The sequence below is a fragment of the Elephas maximus genome, chromosome 7 (assembly GCF_024166365.1).
Source record: "Elephas maximus indicus isolate mEleMax1 chromosome 7, mEleMax1 primary haplotype, whole genome shotgun sequence".
Classification (NCBI taxonomy): domain Eukaryota; kingdom Metazoa; phylum Chordata; class Mammalia; order Proboscidea; family Elephantidae; genus Elephas; species Elephas maximus.
In genome coordinates this window covers 27,647,960-27,667,278 of record NC_064825.1, presented here as the reverse complement: position 1 = coordinate 27,667,278, position 19,319 = coordinate 27,647,960, and the positions used below count along the sequence as shown (strand labels likewise).

At 39.5% G+C, this 19,319-nt stretch overlaps 1 protein-coding gene across 10 annotated transcripts in view; it reads left to right on the top strand.

Annotated features, from left to right (window-relative positions):
• Positions 1 to 12,290: 12,290 nt before the first annotated feature.
• Positions 12,291 to 19,319, top strand: part of DEUP1 (deuterosome assembly protein 1) — a 108,281-nt gene continuing 101,252 nt past the window's right edge. For 2 of the 10 annotated variants that reach the window (XM_049889523.1, XM_049889521.1), the window contains exons 1-2: positions 13,082 to 13,740; positions 14,221 to 14,293. In XM_049889523.1, the coding sequence (XP_049745480.1) occupies positions 14,265 to 14,293 (29 nt within the window). In that variant the 5' untranslated portion in view covers positions 13,082 to 13,740; positions 14,221 to 14,264. Of the gene's footprint in view, positions 12,481 to 12,600; positions 12,879 to 12,912; positions 13,050 to 13,079; positions 13,741 to 14,220; positions 14,294 to 19,319 lie in introns of those variants that run through there. The other 8 variants (XM_049889520.1, XM_049889524.1, XM_049889517.1 and 5 more) reach the window with 7 other exon arrangements.

Genomic DNA, 19,319 nt, shown 5'->3' with positions numbered 1-19,319 from the left:
AAGTTAAGTGTTGTTATCCACACTATGGAAACCCTGGTGGCTTAGTGGTTAAGTGCCACGGTTGCTAACCAAAAGGTCAGCAGTTCGAATCCACCAGGTGCTCCTTGGAAACTCTATGGGGCAGTTCTACTCTGTCCTATAGGGTCGCTATGAGTTGGAATTGACTCGAGGGCAATTAGTTTATCCACACTATGGAACCGATATTCAAAGAGATTAAGTAAATAGCTATTAAATAGTAGAGTTGGAGTCAAACCTTTGTTTCTGTGAATCAGAGCCCATATTCTTTTTACAATGCTCAGCTTACTTTCTTAGAAATAAATCATATGCATAGTGGTCTTCTCATATTGTATGTCCAAAGAAAAAGGAAGGTTCAAGAAAAAAAAATCCCACAATTTTATATGATGAACTTTGGAATTATATGTTTGTTTTCTGCCTCAGAGGCCAACTGCTTACTACTATTGATTATTTTTCAATAACTGCTAGAAAGAAAAGAAGTTTAAATACAGAAGAATGAACATTTTCCTTTCTTTCATGGTTTGCAAACCTAATTCAGCTATCGGTATGTAAATGATTTGTACCCAGTTAAAATGAGAAAATGCAATTGAAGTTTAACTATGAAAACAGAAAAAAATAAAAGGAAATGTGGTTTCTTGCTACAATGATCTCTACTATCTGAGGCTTTATGTCAAGCTGAGAAAATTCTCCCAGTTGGTTCAGAAATAGGACTGCATAATGAATTTTAACATAACACCATGAGAATGAGATTGATGCCTTCTTTAGAAAGCAATTTACAAACTTTCAGAGATAATTTGGGTTTCCAAATGTTGAGGTCACCACAAGGCTGGCGGTGAGTATGCTTTTCAGGTGATGTTCCAAAATGTTCCAATCAGAAGCATGTAAATTTATTTTTTGGAGGCAATTACTCCCCTAAATTGTCAAAACTCCTTTTCTAACAAGGCTTGTACAGAATCACAGCACTGCAAAAATGTAAGCATGTGGAGAGTAAATGCACTCTACATAAGGGCGTTACGAACTAGATTTCCTGTTTAAGGATTTTGCAGCTTCCTTTTCTGAGAGATGTCTAAGAGTGTTCATAACTTTATTCCTGAAAAAGGAAAAGAGAAATTGTGTTTTTTCTACCTACTGAATGTGACAAAATTATGTTCCCTCAGTGGTGAACTCAGATACTTCCTAGAGTGATGTCTTATTATAGGTATGACAACTCATATTCAGTAGCAACAAAACAACGTTAACATGCTTTATACCAGGCACAAAAAAAGACATAATGGTAGCAACACGATGGGTAGTCTTGCAATACAAACCCAAGTAACGAGGGTACTGGGAGTCATTTTTCTTCAACCTGCATGTTGTTCTACACGATCGTTGAAGGTTGACACTAAGATGGATAAAACACTGGTATCTCTCTAAAACAGGCACTGCAGTCTCTCATGGTAATGGCAGAATGTTTATTCGTTAATATTTGTTTGAAGTACTTGTTCATGTTTCCATAACTCAGTTTTATTCAGTGAATTGCACTTTAACCATTGTTTACAGAGTAAACAGAGAACATGGGACTCAGAGATACACAGAAAGTAATTCTCAATTCATGGAAGTCATTTCAATAAACTTAAGTAACAATAAAAATAATAATTGAATTTCCAAGTACATTTTGAAGATATATTCTCTTACTCTATAAACGGCTACATTGTGTTCGTTAGTTTTTCCCTAAGCTCACAATTTGTAGCAAATGGGATCCAATCTTGAAGCATTATCTATTTAACGCACTCATAATTTTTACCCTTCCTGTTTCCAAAAGGAAAGATCTGAGGGAACTTAACAAAAGACACACATATATAATGGAATATGAAAAAAATTAAAACAATGTAGAAAGGACTTCCACTCCTGGTAGCAATTTTAACTTAACATCGATTAAATTTTATCCCCCCAAAATATGTATTGGAATCCTAACGCCTACAGCTGTGGATGTAATCCTGGTTGGAAATAGCATTTTCTTTGTTATATTAATTAGACCACACCCAAGGAGGGTGAATTCTAAATCTAATCACTCCTGTGTTATTAAAAATAAGCAGATCAGACACAGATACACACGCGGGAGGGAAGAAAGATGCCTTGTGAGGATTCTACAAGCCAAGGAACCAAGGAATGAATGCCTGGGACTACCTACAAGGAAGGAACTGGCATAGCCAAGACCCTGATTTGGACCGTTAGCCTCCAGAACGGTGAAAAGTAAATTAATGTTCTTTAAAGACACTCATTTGTACCATTTCTGTTACAGCAGCACAAGAAAACTAAGACAGACACCCTGATCAACTCTCATGATTAAAAAAATCCGGTATTACAGTGAAGCCTGTGAGAGCTGGAACTCGATGGGACTGCCTTGCTTTTCTGGATCTCCCAAGTTCTCTGCTTTTGACAAGGTGCAGTCTTATGACTTCTTGATTGCTTTCTGTTAGTGGAAAATATTTTAGTTTTCCTTCTCTGACAGGTTTCTGCCTTACACAGTTTCCAGCTTTTTCAGGAACGAATACATACAAAATTAAATACATGTACATACATCTTATATATACATACATATTTATATATATGTATATATAAAATTAAATACATTACTGAGTTGAAATGAAAGAAAGGGTCCACAGGCTCCAAATCCTAAGTGAAAGCAAGAATGCTAAAAAGGGAGTGCGTGGTAAAAGAAGTTTTGTCCTGAATGTTTCTGCTTACACTTGAAGGCTAAATGTTGAAGGCCAATGAGGTATGAAGCTCAGAACCAGTCCAGATAAGGATTCCAACGGAAGACTTCTGTATGGAACTAGGACCGCAAAAGGCTTCCTGACCATAGAAGTAAATAAGATACAAACGATCCATTGCCGTCAAGTTGATTCTGACTCATAGCGACCCTATAGGACAGAGTAGAACTGCCCCGTAGGGTTTCCAAGGCTGTAATCTTTACGGAAGCAGACTGCCACATCTTTCTCCCACGGAGCAGCTGGTGGGTTCGAGCTGCTGAGCTTTCGGTTAGCAGCCAAGTGCTTAACCCCTGCACCACCAGGGCACCTCAAGTGATAAATACTGAAACTTAATATATGCAAATTAAAAAAAAATTATTTAGGAGGCTGGAGTATCCCAGAATGGAATGCAGTCTCGCAAACAGTTTGGCACTTCTTCAAAAAGTTAAATAGAGAATTACCATGTGACTTAGCAATACCATTCCTAGGTGTTATATACCCAAGAGACCTGAAAGCAGGAACTCAGATACATGTACACCAATGGTCATTGCAGTATTATTCACAATAGCCAGAAGGCGGAAATGACCCAAGTGTCTATCCACAGACAAATGGATATACAAAATGTGGTATATACACACAATGGAATACTAGTCATAAAGAGAAATGAAGTTTTGATGTATGCTACAACATGAATGAACCTTGAAAACATTATGCTGAGTGAAATAAGTCAGACACAAAAGGACAAATATTATAAGGTCTGACTGAAATGAAATTTCCAGAATAGTCAAGTGCATAGAGAAATGTCTGTGTTTGCTGGGGTTGGGAAGAGGAAGGAATGGGAAGTTATTGCTGATGGGGTACTGAGTTTCTGTTTGAGGTGATGAAAGGTTTGTGGAAATGGATAGTGATGATGGCAGCACACGTGGTGAATATAATTAACATCACTGAATTGTATACTTAAAAATGGTTAAAATGGCAAACTTGGTTTTTAATATTTATTTTTACCACTATAAAATTGAAACAAGCAAACAAAAAACGAGTTCACCAGAAAAGATCTAATAATAGGTACATTTCAGTGTGAATCCAAGTCTTTGCAGCTACTTCTTGGTGTGGGGGCATGGCGGGGGGACAATCTCTGCATTTTAGCTCTCGTCTTGAATTGAAAGCCTTTATTCCTATTGAATTGAATGGTGTGTTTCCATTCTGCATTTAAATTTTCTGAAAATTCATCACAGTATGTGTTCTCTCACACACTTATATTTTTTAAGCCTTGCCAGATTCATTCTTTCTTGTGAAAATGTAGCTTTAAATGTCACTTTGAGGGCTAAGATGCACCTGATCAAGCCATGGTATTTTCAGTCTCCTCATATTTTTCATATGTATGTGAAAGCTGGACAATGAATAAGGAAGACTAAAGAAGAATTAATGCCTTTGAATTATGATATTGCTGAAGAATATTAAATATGCCATGGACTGCCAGAAGAATGAAGAAATCTGTCTTGGAGGAAATACATCCAGAATGCTCCTTAGAAGCAACCATGTAGAGACTTTACCTCATGTACTTTGGACATGTTATCAGAAGGGACCAGTCCCTGGAGAAGGCCATCAAGCCTGGTAAAGTCGAGGGTCAACGAAAGAGAGAAAGACCTTCAACCAGATGAATTGACACAGTGGCTGCAATGGTGGGCTCAAGCATAACGATGGTGAGGATGGCACAGGACCAAGTTGTGTTCGTTCTGTTGTACATAGGGTCACTATGAATCACAACCATCTCAACAGCACCTAACAACAACACAGGTACTTCTGCAAGTTTCTCATTGCTAAAAGAAACTTTGGGTGAAGCTTTACTGAGCAAATTAGTTTTCCTTTCATAGTTTACACAAAAATTGCTCCATGACAGTGGTTGCAATCCCTATGATGTGTCAGCACTCTCCCCATTACCACCCTGAGTTCCCCATTTCCATTCTTCCAGGTTTCCTGCTCCTTCCAACCTTCTCATCTTTGCTTTTGGTCTCATGTAGGTTATTGTTCTAAGGAGCACCTTCCTCATGTGCGCTATTGTTTATTTGTAGGCCTATTATTTGGCTGAAAGGTGATCTCTGGGAATGACATCAGTTCCAAGTTAGAAGGGTGTCTAAGGAATATGGTCTCAGGGATTCCTCCAGTCTCTCTCAGACCAGTACATCTGATCTTTTTTATGAATTTGAATTTTGTTCTCATATTTTTCCTCCACTCTAACCAGGACCTTCTATTATCCTGGTAGCCGGGCACCATCTAGCTAGTTCTTCAGGTCTCAGGTTGGTGAAGGCTGTGGTTCCTGTAGTCCATTAGTCCTTTGGACTAATTGTTTCCTTGAGTCTTTTGGCTTTTTTCACTATCTTTTGCTCCAGACAAAGAGACCAATATTTGTGTCTTAGATGGCTGCTCACAATATTTTAAGACCCCAGGCACTACTCACTGAAAAAGAAGTAGAACGTTCTCTTTATGAACTATGCTATGCCAATTGACCTAGCTGTCCCTAATTTTCAAGTCCAGTTAACCCAGTCCCTCAAAATGTTTGGATATGTCTAGGATGTTTTCGTGACTGTGCCTCCTGTGTGCTGTATTATATATATGAAAATACATGCAGCACATACAAATGTAAATGTAGAAACATCCAAGGCCAAACCTACATATATATGTCGTGTACTCCCATAAGCCATTCCACACCTACACGGCATGCCTATCTACCTATGTATATACCCACCCATAAAATATTGTTTCTTATTACTGTTGTTGCAAGATTGTGTATGTTACAGTATTTACCTTCATTGTGTGTTATTCTTGTGTACCTCTCCCTGTCTTCCCTTGCCTTGGTTATGATGTGCTGACTTCCCCCATATTGTGTACTGCCTTTTCTTTCACCAAAGTTAATACGTGTCTATTCTCTAGCTAGTGACTTTCCCTCCCTCCCCCTTCCATCCCTAGTAGCCATCAAAAGTGTTTCTGTCTGTGTGTAAACCTTTTCTTGACTATTCGTAATAGTGGTTACATACAATATTTGTCCTTTTGTGATTGACTTATTTCACTCAACATAATGTCCTCAATGTGAGATTCACCCATGTTGTGAGATGTTTTTCAGATTCATCATTTTTTTTTTATCATTGCATGGTATTCCATTGTGTGTATGCACCACAGTTTGTTTATCCATGCATCCATTGATGGCAACTTAGGTTGTTTCCATCTTTTTGTTATTATGAATAGTACTACAATGAACATGGGTGTGTATATGTCTATTCTTGTCACAGCTCTTTTCCCTAGGCTATATATCTAGTAGTGGGATTGCTGGGTCATATAGTATTCCTATTTCTACTATTTTAAGGAAGCACCATACCATTTTCCGTAGTGGTTATACCATTTTACATTCCCACCAGCAGTGTATAGGAGTTCCAATTTCTCCACAACCTTGCCAGCATTTGTAGTTTTCTGGTTTTTTGATCAATGCCGTTATTGCCGAGGTGAGATGGTGTCTCATTGTAATTTGATTTGCATCTCTCTAATGGCTAATGATCAAGAGCATCTCTATGTGTTTCTTATCTGCCTGAATGTCTTCTTTGGTGAAGTGTCTGCCCATGTCCTTTTCCCATTTATTAGTTGGTTGTCTCTTCATTATTGAGATGTTGAAGTTTTCTATAAATTTTAGAGATTAGACCGCTGCCAATTATGTTGTAGCTCAAAATTGATTCCCAGTCTGTAGGTTCTCTTTTTATTGTCTTGGTAAAGTCTTTTAACAAGCCTAAGCGTTTGATTCTTAGGAGATCCCAATTATCTAGTTTATTTTCTGCTGTTTGTGCATTTTTAGTTATGTTTGGTATTCTATTTATGCCATATATTAGGGCCCCTAGCATTGTTCCTGTTTTTTCTTCCATGATCTTTTAGGATTTCAGTTTAGGCCTTTGATCCATTTTCAGTTAGTTCTGTGTATGGTGTGAGGTTTGGATCTTGTTTCATTTTTTTCTGCAAATGGATATTCAGTTTTGCCCACACCATTTGTTATAGAAACTTTTCTTCAATCCTTTGTTGAAGATCAACTGTCCATAGGTGGATGGATTTACTTCTGGATTGTCAGTTCTGTTCCATTGGTCTATGTGTCTATCGTTGTACCGGTAATACCAGGCTGTTTTGACTACTGTGGCCGTATGGCAGGCTCTGAGATCGGGAAGTGTGAGGCCTCCTACTTTGTTCTTCTTCAGTGATGCTTTGCTTATCCAGGGCCTCTTTTTGTTCTACATAAAGTTGGTGATTAGTTTCTCCATCTCATTAAAGAATGTTGTTGGAAGTTGGTTGAAGATTGCCTTATATTTGTAGATCACTTTGGTAGTTTTCTTTGTATGTCTTTTATATTCCTAGTTAGATTTGTTCCTAAGTATTTTACCTTTTGGGGGACTGCTGTAAATTGTATTGTTTTCCTGGTTTCCCTTTCAGAGTTTTCTTTGTTAGTGTAGAAGAATCCGATTTTTTTTGTGTGTGTGCTTTAAGTGAAAGTTTACAAATAAAGTCAGTCTCTCATACAAAAATTTATATATACCTTGCTATACATTTTTTTATACACTCTTATATACTCTTAGTTACTCTCTCCCTAATGAGACAGCACACTCCTTCCCTCTACTTTCTATTTTCATGTCCATTTGGCCAGCTTCTGATCCCCTCTGCCCTCTCATCTCCCCTCCAAACAGGAACTGCCCACATGGTCTCATGTGTCTACTTGATCCAGGAAGCTCACTCCTCACCAGTATCGTTTTCTATCCCATAGTCCAGTCCAATCCCTTTCTGAAGTTGGCTTTGGGAATGGTTCCTGTCTTGGGCTAACAGAAAGTCTGGGGACCATGACCTCTGGGGTCCTTCTAGTCTCAGTCAGACCATTAGGTCTGGTCTTTTTATGAGAGTTCGAGGTCTACATCCCACTGCTCTCCTGCTCCCTCAAGGATTCTCTGTTGTATTCCCTGTCAGGGCAGTCATCGGTTTTAGCCAGGCACTATCTAGCTCTTCTGGTCTCAGGCTGATGTAGTCCCTGGTTTATGTGGCCCCTTCTGTCTCCAACTGACTTTTATTTGTTTATTTTGTTCCATGCCACTTGCCTGAATCTTTGGATTAGTTCCAGTAGCTTTCTTGTGCAGTCTCTGGGATTTTCTATGTATATGATCCTATCACCTGTGAATAGGGATAATTTTACCTCTTCCTCATCAATTTGTATATCCTTTATTTCCCTTTATTGCCTTATTGCTCTAGCTAGGACTTACAGTATAGTATTGAATACAAGTGGTGATAAAGAGCATCCATTCTTATTCCCTTTCTCAAGTGAAATGCTGTCAGTGTTTCTCCCTTGAGAATAATGTTGGCTGTTGGTCTTGTATATATTCCCTTAGTTATGTTGGGAAATTTCCCTTCTATTCCTATATTGTTGAGAGTTTTTATCATGAATGGGTGTTGGACTTTATCAAATGCCTTTTCTGCATCAATTGAGATAATCATGTGACTCCTATTCTTTGTTTTATTTATGTGGTGGATTGCGTTGACTGATTTTCCAAAGTTGAACCATCCTTACATATCAACCTTACTTGTTTTAACTTTTTTTAAATTGTGCTTTAGATTAATTAGTTTCTCATTTAAACAATATTACACATATTATTTTGTGACCTTGGTTACCAACCCTATGACATGTTAACACTCTCCCCTTCTCGACTTTGGGTTCCCCATTGCCAGCTTTTCTGTCCACTCCTGCCTTCTCGTCCTTGCCCTTGAGTTGGTGTGCCCAGTTAGTCTCATTTTATTTTATGGGTCTGTCTAATCTTTAGCTAAAGGGTGAACCTCAGGAATGACTTCATTACTGAGCTATAACGGTGTCCAGGGGCCATACTCTCAGGGTTTCTCCAGTCTCTGTCAGACCAATAAGTCTGGTCTTCTTTTTTTTTTTTTTTTTGGTGAGTTAGAATTTTGTTCTACATTTTTCTCCAGCTCTGTCCAGGACTCTCTATTGTGATCCCTGTCAAAGCAGTCAAGCTCACTAGCCAGGCATCATCTAGTTTTGCTGGACGCAACCTGGAGGAAGCTATGGTAGCTGTGGTCCTTGGTTTTCTTCATTCTCCCCTGCTCCAAATGGAGTGGGACCAGTGGAGTGTCTTGGATGGCTGCTCACAAGCTTTTAAGACATCAAACGCTACTCACCAGAGTAGGATGTAGAACATTTTCTTTATAAACTATGTTATGCCAATTGAGCTAGATGTCCCCCGAGACCACAGTCCCCGGCCCTCAGACCAGTAATTTGGTCCCTCAGGGAGTTTGGATATGTCTATGAAGCATCAAAAACCTTGCCTTTGTCAAGTTGTGCTGGCTTCCCCAGTATTGTGTACTCTCTTACCCTTCACCAAAATTACCACTTATATATAGTTTATTTAGTGTTTTTCCCTTCCCCCCACCCCGCGATAACCATCAAAAAGTGTTTCTTTCTCTGTGTAAACCTTTTCATGAGTTTTTATAGTAGTGGTCTCGTATAATATTTGTCCTTTTGTGGTTGACTTATTTCACTCCAGATTCATCCATGTCATGAGATATTTCACAGATTCATCATTGTTCTTCATGTTGTATAGTATTCCGTTGTGTGTATGTACTAGAGTTTGTTTATCCATTCATCTATTGATGGGCACTTGGGTTGTTTCCACCTTTTTGGTATTGTGAATAATCCTGCAGTGAACATGGGTGTGCATATGTCTATTCATGTGACGGCTCTTATTTCTCTAGGCTATATTTTTAGGAGAGGGGTTGCTGAATCATATGGTATTTCTATTTCTAGCTTTTTAAGAAAGCACCGTATCATTTTCCAAAATGGTTGCAGCATTTTGCATTCCCATCAGCAGTGCATAAGAGTTCCAATTTCCCCGCAGCCTCTCCAACAATTGTTATTTTTTATTTTTTGGATTTGTGCCAGTAATGTTGGGGCGAAATGGTATCTCATTGTGGTTTTGATTTGCATTTATCTAATGGCTAGTGATCTTGAGCATTTCCTCATGTGTCTGTTAGCTGCCTGAATGTCTTCTTTGGTGGTTTGTTCAGATCCTTTACCCATTTTTTAACTGGATTAGGTGTCTTTTTGTTGTAGAGATGTTGGATTTTCCTAGAGATTTTAGAGATTAGACCGTTGTTGAATTTGTCGTAGCCAAATTTCTTTTCCCAATCTGTAGGTTCTCATTATACTCTTTTGGTGAAGTCTTTTGATGAGCATAAGTGTTTAATTTTTAGAAGATCCCAGTTATCTAGCTTACCTTCTGGTGTTTGTGTGTTCTTAGTTATGGTTTATGTCATGTATTAGGACCTCTAGAATTTGCCCTATTTTTCCTTCTATGATCTTTATAGTTTCGAGTTTTATACTTAGTTCTTTGATCCATTTTGAATTAGTTTTTTTGTGTGGTGAGAGGCATGAATCCTGTTTCATTTTTTGCAGATGGACACCCAGTTTGCCAGCACCATTTGTTAGAAAGACTGTCTTTTCCCCCATTTAATGGATGTTGGGCCTTTGTCAAAGATCAGGAGACTGTAGGTGGATGGGTTTTCATCTGGGTTCTCAGTTCTGTCCCATTGGTCAATGTGTCTGTCATTGTACCAGTACCAGGCTGTTTTGACTACCGTAGCTGTATAGTATGTTCTGAGGTCAGGTAGTGCAAGTCCTTCTACTTTATTCTTCTTCTTCAGTAGTGCTTTACTTATCCGGGGCCTCATCCATTTCCATATAAAGTTGATGATTAGTTTTTCCATCTTGTTAAAGAATACTGTTGGTATTTATGTCGAAATTACATTGTATTTGTAGATTGCTTTGTATAGAACTGACAGTTTTCACAGTCTACCTATCCAGGAGCATGGTATATTTTTCCATTTATGTAGGTCTCTTTTGGTTTCTTGCAGCATTTTGTAGTTTTCTTTGTATAGGTCTTTTATGTCCCTGCTTAGATTTATTCCTAAGTATTTTACTTTTTTAGGAGCTATTATAAATGGTATTGCTCTCCTGATTTCCTTTTCATAGTTCCTTTTATTGTCAAACTTATTTTTTAGACAGAGTTTGAAGAGCACTAGATTTGGAGTAAGGAGCCCTGGCGATACAGTGGTTAAGTGCTTGACTGCTAACTGAAAGGCTGGTGGTTCAAACTCGCCAGCCGCTCCATGGGAGAAGATGTAACAGTCTGTTTCCATAAAGATTACAGACTTGGAGACCCTATGCGATAGTTCTACTCTGTCCTATAGGGTTGCTATCAGTCAGAATCCACTCAACAGCGGTGGGTTTGATTTTGGTAGATTTGGTGTTATATGACCTGGGTTCGTATCTTAGCTGCACTTGAAGTAGATATATCATCTTGGACAAATCATTTATTCTTGCTAAGCCTTGGTTTCCTAATAACACCTGTTACATTTGCTTCATGAGTACTTTTGAGCACCTGAGGAAATAATGAATGTGAAAATACTGACCAATAGTAAAGAGCTACACAAGCACGAGTGACCTTGGGCATCCTGAAACTTCATTAACAGCCCTTGCCAAGTTCCATTTTTTCTTCCTCGGGTCAAGAAAAATACATCGATCCATTTAGTTTACAAAAGAATAAAAGAACATGACTAGGATTTTCAGAATAATGTTAAGATGAAATGATCACTCTCTTCATTCAATCATAACATATGTGCTATGAAACACTTATTTAAAACTAATAACCTGAGTTACTTTATACAGTTCATCTATGAGACTCAATTTGTTAAGAAGCAGCAAATGGTTTTATGAAATTGAAATGGAACCTGGATGGAGGAATGTGGGAGGATATTAAATTGATAACCATATTAAATAGCAAATTAATGTTAATGTTATGAAAGTAGAGTGCAAATAAAAGATTTTAAGGACTAGAAGTTAATCAGCTAGATGTATTAGAAAGGAAGTCTGTTCCTCAAATAGATACAAGAATATTTTTCAAACAGAAAATCCAAGCGCTTAAGTCTTCTTTAAGCCAAACAACAGTTTAGCTTAATTAGTAAAGAATGTCTGCCTTGAGTATTGTGCTCTTTTAAAGAACTATCTAAATGGATCGAATTGACAAAAACAACAGTAAAGGTTAGATAGGAAGCTTAGGGGGCAGTGAGTTTATGTTAATGGGGGAGGGACAATTTGGAAAAGGAGGGTGACAACAACCTGAAGAATGTAATCAATGTCATCGAATTGTACCTGTAGAAATTGTTAAATGCTGTTTATATTTTCAACAACAAAAAATAAATTATTTTAAAAAAATCTCTCAAAGTTAGCTTTGAGAGATAATGTTATAGCTACAGGCTATGACATTATTTCCTGTCATTTCCGCTGTGAAATGTGAAATCAAGACAGTGAGACAGCACTTGTATCATCACTCTTGGAATTTGGTGGAAAAGGAAAGAATCTGGAATCAGTCATCCTGGGTTCCACCCCAGGTCCCCCCACTTAGCAGTTACTTCCTTCTCCTTGAATGGGAGACAATACTATTTGCTTCGCCAACACGCAGAGTTGTTCTAAGGACCCAGTGGGAAAAAAAAAAGACAGGTACAAATGCTGCAGTTACCGCGACCAGAGTACTGTGGACTAAGCAACACAGTTAAGGAAATCCAGCCCTTCCGGGCTGAAAGACATTTTGGTGAAAAGAGAAAAAGCCAGCTCTGTTCACTCTGTCCTTGATCACGTTTCAGTTTGGGACAGGTGAGAGAACGGTCAGGGAAATTTAAGGAACTTGAGTGCGGAACCCCCAGCTGTTTACTCTTTGTTCCTTAGTTATTTCATTCTTTCTGAGCCCTTGTTTATTGCCGGTCCCTGCTTTAGGCACTGGAAGCCACAAAGAAAAAATGACTCAGAAGGTGCTCTCAGGGAGCTCTGCGTCTAGCGAGCTGACACTAGCCACACAGCAGCGGGGCAGCGAGGTCGCACTCGCCTGGGCTGAAGTTTCGCGCGGCCCGAGACGCCCCGCGGCCACCGCCTCCCGCCGATCCGCCCGCGCCTCCGCCGGGCACTCCCTGCCACCCTCACCCCCACCCCCACCCCGACGGCCGCGAGTTCGGGCCGCGTCCCCATGGCAACCAGGAGCCAAGCGGCGGACCGCGGTAAGCCGGGCGGGAGAGGCCGCAACGGCCTAGGCGGCCGCGCGGCGGGCGAGCCCGGACGGCGGGAGCGCGGCGGCGGGTGGCGAGGCCCTCGAGGCGGGGCGGGAGGGAGGCCCAGGCGTTCCTGCTCCCGGAGCCTCAGACCTCTCCGGCGGGCGCCGCGCAGCGCAGGTAACCCGGCCCCAGGCCTCCCCGGTCTCGCTTCGCGATCTGACCCTCGTCCCCCGGGTCAGGCGCGGGTGACCCTTGCCGGGGGGGGGACCCCAACAGGCCGGCTGCTCCGGGGAGACTGGGCCTGAGCTGTGCGCGGGTTGGGGCGGGGGTCGGGGTCAAGGCTGGGCAGCGCAGCGGGTGGTAGGACCGAGGGATATAAGAGCCGCCTTTGCAGAATCCAGAGCAGAGATTCTCCCTGAGTTAGAAGGCCTAGGTTCTGGTTGTGTGGCCATGGACAAGTCACTTAGTATGTCTGTGCCTCAGTTTCCCTGACATTAAACTGAGGGATTTGAGAGCCTACAAAATCATTCATCCCTTCATCCTGGTCAAGCTTTCCATTCACTGCCCCTACCCCTTGCCCCACCCCTCCACACACAATTCCAGGACTTCTCTTAATTTCCTTTGATTTGATAGTGGAATGAGCCCGAAGCCTTCTTCCTCATCCTACTACTTCGACTGCTGTTTGACTGACTTTTATTCAGTGATGCGGAGGAGTTGAAGTCCTTTTTCAATACTTTGTCCATTTATCCTCGTAGATTATTTTTCACTAAAACTTTGTTGCTGGGAAAAATCTTTTGCTTTAGGCAAGTACTGATATCTCTATTTTGTCAAGAGGATGTGCCAGTGCCCATGGAACCATTGAGGAATGGTAAGATTTATATTTTTAGGCAATTCTTAACCTTTTTTGTCCTAAATTTCGTAGTATATTCATTCTAGCAAAACTCAGAAAGGACTAAAGAAAGAATTTGCTCAAAGGTAAACCATTTAGGGGATCCACATGAAAGAAAAGTTTGTGAATATCCAACTGGAGCTCCTCTTGAGTAATGATTCTATTTTACTCATCCTCATGTACTGAGCATAGTACCTGGTGCTGAGCTATTGTTCAATAAATAGTGAATGAGCGCTCATTTCAGTCAGTACCACATATTTCAAGTTATTATTAATCAATATCATAGCTGCATGGGACACCCTGCCAAAAAAAGCCCAAATTTCAACATTTTGTAGAATCGTGAGCTACTCCGCTCAGAAAAACTAACCTCAAATGGTTTGCTGATAGCAAAATGTTCATATTTTGTGGGTTAATTAATGTAAGCGTTTTAGGACTCTAGATAATTTTTTCTCCTAACAGATTAAAAATCAAGAACCATAAACCAGATTCAGCAGCTTCTCAACATGGAGAACCAGGCCCAAAATACAATGGGGTAAGTGCTAAGAAACTTCTGTTTAATAAGCTGACACTTAACAATGCCAAAAACTCCCTGGTGATACATGAGTTTTAAAATTTAGCTTTAATAGCCTACCTACTATCCTACGGCCGTTGAGTAGATTCCGACTCATAGCGACCCTATAGGACAGGGTAGAACTGCCCCATAGAGTTTCCAAGGAGCACCTGGCGGATTCGAACTGCAGACCTTTTGGTTAGCAGCAGTAGGACTTAACCACTATGCCACCAGGGTTTCCAGCATTAATAGAAGGATGTGGAAATTACTTTTGGTGAGGGTGGGGGGAAATTTCAAGTGATTATAATTAAGAATCTATAGTGTGATCTGTGGATCTGCGCTTGAAAATCACAGCTTTCCAACTTTTAGCGACTTTGTCTGGTGTCTTGGGTGATGGGTGCCTACGCCCAGGGCACTGACACTGCTGGCCTCGTGCACTCTTCGGTTCTTACAGTGCAGCACCTCCTGGCCATTTTGCTCCCGTCTTGCTGCACCAGGTGTCCCACACTTCCCTCTACTCTTGCACTTAAGACTCAACTCAGCACTTCAACACAACCCCAAAATAGATCCAACTCCACAAAACAAGGATGGATATTAAACCAAAAATTTCATAGAGAGCTAAGGAGTAGAATTTGTATAGCATCCCCTATCATAGAAATTTAACCAAATTCCTTTTCGTAAATATCTGTCCCTACTTCCCTGCCACCAGCACCACGAAGTTTCCTCTTCATATTGTTTCATTAGCCAACTGGCCACTGGCTGATCCCAGAGCCAGGGGTGGAGGTGAGTGGGGATGTTACTGTAGTGACTGATCTTGACCGTGGCTGACTTCGCTCTAGTCAGCCACTTGAGGTGTCTCACTTTTAGCTCTTCTGTTCAGACCTGCTTTAACTTTTAGCTTTTCTACTCAGACCTGCTTTAACGTCTGGCTAAAGGAAAACTGCCCAAGTCTGGATAATAATAGCATCAATTTTTTACTCCTACTGCATATTCCTCTTTACAACAGCCCTACTAGGAATTCTCATTTTACAACTAAAAAAACTGAGTATATTAGTTATAGAGGAACAGTGGTGGCACAGTGGTTAAGCGATTGGCTACCAAACGAAAGGTCGGCAGTTCAAACCCACAAGCCACTCTGAGAAAGATGTGACAGTCCACTTCTGTAAAGATTACAGCCTTAGAAGCCCTATGGGGCAGTTCTGTTCTGCCCTATAGGGTCGCTACGAGTTGGAATTGACTCAGTGGCAATGGGTTTGGGTTCTGTTTTTGTTTTTGGATATTGTAACGAAGAGATACTAAAATACAGTGCCTTAAGATGGAAGTTTATGTCTGTCTTACATGATAGAGTAAGAACGTTCCTTTTAGTATGACCCGAAAGTGGTACACATCATTTCTGCTCACTTTTCTTTAGCCAGAACTGAGTTACAGAGTCATAACTCGCTTGCAGGGAAGGCTAGGGATTGTGGTCTAACTGGGCAGCCATATGGCCAGCTAAAACTTAAACCCAGAACCCAGTGCCGTCGAGTCGATTCCAACTCATAGCGACCCTATAGGACACAGCTAAAGCTTAGAAGTTCTAAAATAAATAAAGAAGAGTGCATGTTGATGGAAAACTAGCAAAGCCTCTGCCACATTGAGGCTCAGAAAGGTAGAAAGAAAGAAAGCAGGAATTTACCCGAGAATACACAGCTGATTAGTACAGGAGGTAGGATTTGAGTTCAGGTTTGCCTGGCTTCAGTCCCTGCATTCCTTCTTTCACTGGAAATGGATTGTGATGAGATGCAGGGAACAGTCTGCTGAGTATCTGTAGCCAGGTCAGGATTCTGGATTGAGCAGATGTTGGATCCTTAGCGTAACAGTAGCACCAAAGGCTAAGATGCAGATTGAAGGTCTCAAATCTAAGGCTGGATACAGATATCGCTTTATTTCTGCAAAAAAGCCTCCAAGGTCACGGAGGTTGCTGTTTCCCTTTACTTTACTCATTATTTTGGAAAAAAAAAAAAATTGTGTACTGAGTATGTATCAAACAGCAACACTGACCCAGCTGTGTGGTTCATACAAAGATCGTTAAGAAACAGACCCTGTCCATAAAGAACTTAGAATTTAGTAGGCAACCTTAGAGCTTGTTTGGGTACAACTTAACTACGAACAAGTTATAAAAAATGACTGGAGGTTTCCATGTGGAACCATTCCTCTCACCTCAGCAGACATGGGACCAGACATTGTCTACCATGGTCTCCAGAGCACCAGGAGCCCAGGTTGGCTTTGACTCTGTCGCACATGCCATTGGGAAATATGTAAAAACTAGATAGTGAATACCATGAAACGTCATTCATAAGGGATTTGTTATGTAGCTTATCAAACCATGTCACCTACACACACAGAATGAAAAAGAACCTTCATTCATCAAATATTTATTTAGGGTCTATTATGTTCCATACATATATATATATGTATATATATGTATTCCTCTCAGAGCCCTGGTGGTGCCAGTGGTTAAGCATTTGGCTGCTAATCAGAAGGTTGGCAGTTCAAATCCACCAGGTGCTCCTTGGAAACCCTACGGGGCAGTTCTACCCTGTCCTATAGGGTTGCTATGAGTCGGAATTCCACTCACTGGTCTAGGCATTGGAAAGATAAAAACAACCCAAAGATAGCAGTGAACAAAACAGGCAAAAACGCTCCCTCGATGGGCCTATGTGTCAGTGAAAGAGACAAATAACAAACATATAAATATGTATCATATAATGATATGAAGAAAAATAAAGCAGGAAAAGGATGAAAGAAAAAGAGTGTGAATGAGGTGGTCAAACAAGGATTTTCTGGTAAGGTGTCATTTGAGCAGAGACTCCAAAGAAGTGAGGGATTGAGCTATGTGGCTGTCTGAGCAAAGAGAGTACCAGACAGTGCGGACAGAAAGGCACAGGGTTAAGATGGAAGCTTTTTACACAGGACAAAGTGAGTGAATCATTATTCTCTACATCACTGTGGTAACAGGATTTGCTTTTAATTTATCCATGATTTCTCTCGATTACAGGTGTTTGTATTTGTGCCATAATAATGAGCCTAAACTCCTAATCGAAACAGTCATGTTTATGTGTGTTTGTCCTTTTTATTTGTTTTTAGAGTGTGTGCCCAGAACAAATAATTATGGAATGAATAAATGATGTATTTTATTGATCTCTTTACAGAGCCATCTAGATTTTGTTTTACTTTGCTTTTGTTTTCCCATTCATGAATTTCTACTATTTATTCATTTGCCCTTTCATCGTTTATTTTATTTATCTTGTTCTGGTTTTTGAGTCGAATGTTTTTGGTTCAGTTATTTTCATGATTTCTTTAAATAAATGCATTTAAAGCTAAAGTCTCTCCTGAGCACAGATTTGCACCTGCCATTTTCTTAACAATCTCTTATTTAAAATTTTATTTTCTCTTTGACCCAAGAGATATTTAAGAAGATATAATTTATAGGAGATTTTAATTGTATTTTTATTATTACATTCTAATCCACCTACCACCATGGTCATAGAATATAGACTATATGATTTGTACTCTTTCAGTTTCATTAGGAAACCCTGGTGGCGTAGTGGTTAAGTGCTATGGCTGCTAACCAAAAGGTCAGCAGTTTGAATCCACCAGGCGCTCTTTGGAAACTCTGTGGAGCGGTTCTACTCTGTCCTATAGGGTCGCTATGAGTCGGAGTCAACTCGACGGCAATGGGTACAGAGTTTCATTAAGATTATTCTTGTCATCTATTACATAATCAACTTTTCTAAAAGTCCTTTGGGCATTTGAAAACAAATGTATATTCTCTCCTGGTTGAGTAAAAAGGTTTAAAAAGTTAGATAATTGAGCTTTTTAATTGTTGCTATTATTACTATGTTTATATTATTCAAATCCGCTGTTATTTTTTGTCTGATTTGTCAAGTTTTAAGAAAGATCTTTTCTGCGATTGTGCTTTTCTCCCACTCTTGGATTTCAAACTCTTTTTGTTTGACATATTTCAGTGTTCTGCTTCTCAGTGTGTTTTTGGATATTATACCTTCTTAGTATATTATATGATTTAGCATTATAAAATATCTCACAAGTATAACTTCATGTTTCTGTTTGAATTTTACTTCGTCTGATATTACTATTGTCATCCCTGCTTTCTTTTTGTTTACTTTAGTCTATAATATCTTTGTTCAAGCTGTTTTCAACCTTTTTTTTTTTTTATCGTATTAGCTGTGTCTCTTGCAAATGGCGTAGAGCTAAATTAAAAATATGTAATTTCAATTGGAAAGTCTTTGCCATTAAAAAGAGTATTTTATGGTCATTAATACATTACTGTTTGACCCTTTTTACTTTCCTAACTTTTGTTAGTCTAGTTTTCTTTACCCTCTCTTTCTTATGGAAGTTCTAGATCCTATTTTATAAGTTGTTAATTTACTTTTTTTACAAACATTGTTAATATGTATTTTTCTTCTCTTATTTTGAATTTTAACTGTAACTTTGACCTCCGTTGACTCTAATAGGACTTCATCTTTAATAATGTTTTGGCCTCCCACTGTCTTATCCCATCTCCAAGGTTCTATTGAAATATTCTGGATTGCTAGTTCCTGATTGTTATTAATTTTGTATTATTCCCTTTTTAAGACTCCTTTTTAAGACCTGTAAGTTTTACTGATTACATTGTCATTGTTATTTGATACAAAATCTCCCCTTTCTTGATTAAAAAAAAGTCTGATTCATTTCTAATTTGACTTAAGTACTTCCTTCAGTATTCTTTTCATAAAAATGAACATAGGTAGCATACTTCTTAGCTTCTTAAGTGTTTGCCCAAAATGCCTTAATTTTCATACTCATACAGGAACTCTGTAATTCTACTTCCATTGTTTTGAAGCATTGAGTCTTAAAAATTAGAAGTCCAAGTGCCAGCCAGTGTCTATACCAGGCTCTTTTTTTTTTAATTATTATTTTTTTAACATCTGCAGGCTTTTAGCTGTTAGGATTTTCTTTTTTTTCCCCT